Source organism: Myotis nattereri (assembly GCF_964212035.1).
Source record: "Myotis nattereri genome assembly, chromosome: 7".
In the NCBI taxonomy this organism is placed as follows: domain Eukaryota; kingdom Metazoa; phylum Chordata; class Mammalia; order Chiroptera; family Vespertilionidae; genus Myotis; species Myotis nattereri.
Window position 1 is genome coordinate 22,555,151 of NC_138082.1, and position 6,000 is coordinate 22,561,150.

The following is a 6,000-nucleotide window of genomic DNA, read 5'->3' on the forward strand; positions in this document are numbered from 1 at the left end:
GAGGAGATATAAGGGGCCCAAAGTCTGGTCATTTCCAAGGAACAGCCTGGGAAAAAGCGGGACTGGTGTTGTGTCAGGAGGCATGATTGGCAATGGCTTCTAGCTTGACTTAGTTAAAAACTTAAAGTTGCTCTGGTTTGAGCAGGCTTCTATGCCAAGAACTGGAACCAGGGTCCCTTAAAAAACATTCAACTCATTCTTTCCTTCCTTCCTTCCCAGGGGTGGATCGCTTAGAGCAGCCCAGCTGGTTTGCCAGGCAAGGGCTTCTGGGTGGAGACATCCCAGGAAGCTTGACAGCTAGATAACAGGTCTCAGCCTCAGCCTGGGGGCAAAGGGAGTGGAGGAGGCAGCCATGTTGGCCCACAGTCTCTCCCAGATGGTTTTAGCTCACACATGGTTAATGATTAATGAGGCCAGTGTGGCGTGGCAGCATCCAACTGCCACTTCCTGCCTGCTCTGCTGAGTAAACAGGGGCCCTGCCTTGCTGGGCTTGAAACCTGTTCCCCAGGGAAGGGCACTGCGTCCCTGAATCACAGGGAGGGGAGGCAAGGGCAGGGTTGGCATCGCTTGCTGCTGAGATTGAAGCTTCTTTCCCCCAACCCTGCCCACCCCCACATGCTGACGTCAGTGTGGGTCCTGGGGTGCCTATTAGCAAAGTTGAAATTTTCCCCAGGGCCCTGGCAAGAGGCTCCCACCAGCTAGCAGAGGAACCGAGGCCAGAAAGAGAGCACAAACAGGGGAGACGACCTGACTTTTAATGGCACAGCCCTAGCCCCCAGCAAAGCAGCAAGACAGTAAGCTATGCAAAGCTGTTTATGCAGTGACATAAACAACTCGAGGAGACGGCCCTGTTCCCTCCCATCCCCCACGCTTATGACTGGGCTCCATGCCAAGGAACTTTGGGCCAGCTCAGCCCCACTCCCAAGCCCTCGTAACACAGAGGTGCCTGGGCCAAGCCTTGCTTCCAGAGTCGGTGAATGCAGAAGCAGCAGGAAGAACAGGTCTAGTCCAACTCAAATACAGAAACTTTTCGACTTAAAACTCCTACTTGGAAAAGAAGTGAAGACTCATATCCTTCAATAGGCTGTGGCTGGACAGACTGGTCCAGGATTCAGTCCTCATTTCCTCCCTATCCTGGGTACCCCTTAGGATCCTACATCAAGGTCCCTGGGGTCATGTTTCCTGAGTCTGGCAAGGGATCCTTGGCAAGTCTCACCTTCAGCCATGGAAGGGAAAAGGGTCATGAGCAGCAAATAGGGCAGAAGCAGCAGCAGCACAAAGGAAGGCAGCAGAAGCTCAAGTACTCACATCACAGAGGGAACAAGAAATCGTGCAAGGAGACTGTTTATTTCGAAAGGATTTTGCAATGAACATAGTGAGTGGGCTCCAGGCAGCTGGTCTATTCTTCTCCCTCATCCTCGTCCTCATAGGAGTCGATGCCAACTTCCTCATAATCCTTCTCCAGGGCAGCCATATCTTCCCGGGCCTCAGAGAACTCACCCTCCTCCATGCCCTCGCCCACATACCAGTGCACAAACGCCCTCTTGGCATACATCAGGTCGAACTTGTGGTCCAGACGGGCCCAGGCCTCGGCGATGGCGGTCGTGTTACTCAGCATGCACACGGCACGCTGCACCTTGGCCAGGTCACCGCCGGGCACCACAGTGGGTGGCTGGTAGTTGATGCCAACCTTGAAGCCTGTGGGGCACCAGTCCACGAACTGAATACTGCGCTTGGTCTTGATGGCAGCGATGGCAGCGTTGACATCCTTGGGCACCACGTCTCCACGGTACAGCAGGCAGCAGGCCATGTACTTGCCATGACGGGGATCACACTTCACCATCTGGTTGGCAGGCTCAAAGCAGGAATTGGTGATCTCCGCCACCGACAGCTGCTCGTGGTATGCCTTCTCTGCAGAGATGACTGGCGCATAGGTGGCCAGGGGGAAGTGGATGCGTGGGTAGGGCACCAGGTTGGTCTGGAACTCTGTCAGGTCCACGTTGAGGGCCCCGTCAAAGCGCAGGGAAGCTGTGATGGAGGAGACGATCTGGCTGATGAGGCGGTTGAGGTTGGTGTAGGTGGGGCGTTCGATGTCCAGGTTGCGGCGGCAGATGTCATAGATGGCTTCGTTGTCCACCATGAAGGCGCAGTCTGAGTGCTCCAGGGTGGTGTGAGTGGTCAGGATGGAGTTGTAGGGCTCGACCACAGCTGTGGACACCTGGGGGGCTGGGTAGATGGAGAACTCCAGCTTGGATTTCTTGCCATAATCAACAGAGAGCCTCTCCATCAAGAGTGAGGTGAAGCCGGAGCCGGTGCCCCCTCCAAAGCTGTGGAAGACCAGGAAGCCCTGAAGTCCTGTGCACTGGTCAGACTGAAAGACAAGAAAGAGAAAGAGCAATGTAGGTGGGACAGAGTCCTGAGGAACTCTATCTTCTCACTCCACAAAAGACTAAATATCTTAGGAGTCAGAGCACAGACTAATGAGTATTCCATAGCAGCAACATGCTCTGGAACATGTACAATTAAAGTGACTCCATCAGAAAGGCCTGGAAAAAAAATGTTCCTGACCCTTCGCATCATCAAAAGCTACCTCCCGTCCATGCCAGACTCTCACCAGCTTGCGGATCCGGTCCAGTACTGGGTCAATGATCTCCTTGCCAATGGTATAGTGGCCCCGGGCGTAGTTGTTCGCCGCATCCTCCTTCCCGGTGATGAGCTGCTCTGGATGGAAGAGCTGCCGGTATGGGCCATTTCGGATCTCATCTGCAAGGGCACAAACCACACTGTCAGGGCCCAAACCACAGGCTGTGCTCAGCCAGGACCTCCCTCCCTCAGGGCGGTAGCTGCAGTGAGATATGTGGAATAGCTCATCCTTCTGCCAGGCCAAGATACCAGTGTGAGAGAAACCCAGACCTGCTGTGCAAGACCAGCATTCGATTAGATTCAAACTGAGTGAGTTTTCAGGGTGAGGAAAGCCAGGTCTAGGTACTCTCACCAGAAAGAAGCGTTAGAGTCACTCTCCACTCCCTTCAATTCCACCCCCTTCTTTCTCTCACCTATTACAGTGGGCTCCAAATCCACAAAAACTGCCCGGGGCACGTGCTTTCCAGCTCCGGTTTCACAGAAGAAGGTGGTGAAGGAGTCGTCTCCTCCACCAATGGTCTTGTCACTGGGCATCTGCCCATCAGGCTGAATCCCATGTTCCAGACAGTAGAGTTCCCAGCAGGCATTGCCCATCTGGACACCTGCCTGCCCCACATGGACTGAGATACATTCACGCTGAGGAATAAAAAGAGGGGACAGAGAATAAGCCCTACATCCCTAAGTCCTCACTTATAAACCTCTCTCCCATCCTATCACCTTTTAGCTAGGATGACTCAGTTGGCAAAAGTAGAAATTTGGGGCTGGACAGAGGTCAGAAAAGGCTGGCAGCCTGCCCAGGCTCCAACTGGAGGCACCCAGTAGGGCAGGCCAGCCCCTTAGCCTACTACTCCATGGGGTCCTTGTTAATTAAGAGCTGTGGTTCACCCAGCCGGTGTGGCTCGGTGGTTGAGCATGGAACCAGGAGGTCACCAATTTGATTCCTAGTCAGGGCACATGACCAGGTTGGGGGCTTGATCTCCAGTGGGGGGTGTGCAGGAGGCAGCCAATTGATGATGTTTCTATTTCCGTATCCTTCTCCCTTCCCCCCTCTCTAAAAATCAATAAAAACATATATTTTTTTTAAAAAGCAAGAGCTGTGGCTCCACATGACCCCACACTCACAGAATACTCAGGGAGGGTGGAGAGGGCAAGTTGCAGTAACTGAGACAAGGACAAGCAACTTTCTAGCTGTTCCTGATTCCTACCCTCACAACAACAGCTTCTGAAGAGCCTGAGAAAAGACAGGCTTTCCAGACCTGTCAGTTTATAGCTAGAGGCCCCCACTCGCTTAATCTTTGCTTGGAGGATAAACAACTGAAATTTCATATAACCTTCTCCCTCTTTCTTTTCTGTGGGCTGCAGAGGTATCTCAGCCTTCCAGTCTGGCATCAACTGACCACACTGGCATCAGGATGCCCTCTCCCCCACCTTTAAATCCCATCTGGCTCTGGGGATCAATCCCATCTGGCTCCTTCTCCTGCTCCCTTCTCTCCCTCCCCGCCCCAACACACACACACACACACACACTGCACTCTGGGAGTCTTTACCACCTTCATCCGAGGCGACAGGCCTCAGGAAAATAGCAGCGATAATGCTGGTGCGTGCAGAGGGCAGGTGAGGGCAATAAGGGTTGTGAGCACTGGGACAGTCGCAGCCCTAAGCTGGCCCCTGCCTGTCTGAAAGTAACCCCTGACGCGCCAAAGTGGTGCGGCGCCAGGCCGCGCGGCCGCCCTGTCCCACACGGAAATGGCGGGGTGAAGGTTTCCAAATACACAGAAAAGGAAGCGGAACCGGCGGTGAGGCACAGAGGTAACCCGCCTTGCCCCAGGCAGCATGAACGCCATCCTGCACCGCGCCCTGTATTCGCCCCCCCTCTTTCCAATTACATCCCAGCGGAAAGCGAGGATTGGATTTCGGCCCCCGTTCCTGGGCTATAAATACCACCCCCTACACACACCTCTTCCCCTCCCCCCAACCTGGCCTGGGCCCGGGCTCCCGCTCGGCTACAGCTGTCTCTGCCCGTCCGCGCCCCCGGGCTCCCGCTGGAGAGGGGCCGGCGCGCCTCACGAGACCGAACCCCATTCCTGGCTCAGAAGCGGGGTGCTGAGTCACGGCGGGGGGAGGCTGTGGGCAGGAGGGATGCACACGCAGCCGAAGGCAAAGGGGATGCTGGATCCAGTCACCCGATCCCCTTCCACCTTCTGGCGCCAAGCACGTGTTCGGTCCGTGCCAGGGACTGGGTGGGGTGAGGCTGGCGGCGGAGGGCAGCCAAGCGGGTCTCCCTCGCCCGCGGAAACTGGGCGCCGCACCGCGTGACTCCCCGCAGGAGGATTAGGGCGCGAACGCTTGGTGGGGCAGGAAGGGATCTCCAGGGCCGCTCCTCTCTCCTGGAGAAGAGTCCACTCCACCCTCCCCCTTCCCCAGCCTTTGAAAGTGGACCGCACGGCCCGGCCAAAGTCAGTAGCCGGACGGGGTGGGGGCGGGGGCGAGGCAAACACCCTTGCGCCTCCTTGAGACGCGGAACGCCAGATGGAGGGCTCCGCGCATCTCCAGAGCGAGCGCCCCCGAGGGAGAGGGACAGTTAGGGGGCGGGCAGGATCCTGGCGGGCCGCACTCACCATGTTGAGTCCGGGCGGTGGGTCTCACGTAGAGTCCGGGCGACGGGTCTCAGTGAGAAGTGCGCTAGCTGCAGTGCGGCACCCGCCTTATATAGGGAGGCGGGCCCGCGCTCCTCGCCCACTAGGCGCCGAGGCCCAGAGGCCACGCCCCGCGAGGGCCAGGCGGCTCCGGGGGTGGGGCCAGCGCGGGGGCCTCCCGCCAGTCGCGCCCTGGCCCCTCACCTGTCGAACGTGAAGCAATCGGGACTTGAACTCCCCGCTCAGGGTTTGGGGCCCCCATGCCGGGCTCTCGAGCTCCGCTGCCGGCACGGTGGGCGCGGAGCCGGAGCGCGTCCCGCCTGCACCTGCGTCATGGGGGCCGGGGCGCGCAGGTGTTCTGGCTGAGGCCGCTGCCGTCGGGGCTGTGCGCCCCAGGTGGCTGCCGCAGGCCCGCGCAGGTGCCCTCCCGCCCTGCCTCTCCCGCGGCTCCCACAGGCCGCCTGGCTCCGGCCGGTCCTCGAGGAACCCCTTGCGGCTGCACGCCCGGGACAGCTGGCCTTGGCCAACGCCTGTGGGCGGCCGAGGACCGCGAGCTGCACCGCCCGAGCCCCAGGGTGCCGATCCCTTAGCCGGCCCCGCCGAGCTGCGCCCCGCAGCCTGTCTGCGAGGGCAGACCCCCGAGAAGCTGCCCGGGCTCGGCCGGTGCCCGCGGCTGGGGGCCTCGTCATCAGTGCCGCCACTATTAGCTATTGGCGAGCCC

The 6,000-nt window shown here is 58.5% G+C and overlaps 1 protein-coding gene across 1 annotated transcript; it reads right to left on the bottom strand.

The window, feature by feature from the left end:
* Positions 1–1,328: 1,328 nt before the first annotated feature.
* On the bottom strand, positions 1,329–5,777 carry TUBA4A (tubulin alpha 4a). The gene is made up of 4 exons (XM_081095155.1): positions 5,262–5,777; positions 3,057–3,279; positions 2,615–2,763; positions 1,329–2,371 (listed from the first exon to the last, which is right to left on the bottom strand). The coding sequence occupies exons 1-4, from the start codon at positions 5,262–5,264 to the stop codon at positions 1,400–1,402; spliced, it is 1,347 nt and encodes a 448-aa protein (XP_080951281.1). The 5' UTR covers positions 5,265–5,777; the 3' UTR covers positions 1,329–1,399.
* Between the last annotated feature and the right edge of the window lie 223 nt (positions 5,778–6,000).

Coding starts and splice junctions, on each gene's coding strand:
- TUBA4A (XM_081095155.1), bottom strand. Junction 2,764..3,056: donor TTTGGAGCCCACTGTAATAG/GTGAGAGAAAGA, acceptor GTGCCCTTGCAG/ATGAGATCCGAAATGGCCCA. Junction 2,372..2,614: donor TGGACCGGATCCGCAAGCTG/GTGAGAGTCTGG, acceptor CTTGTCTTTCAG/TCTGACCAGTGCACAGGACT.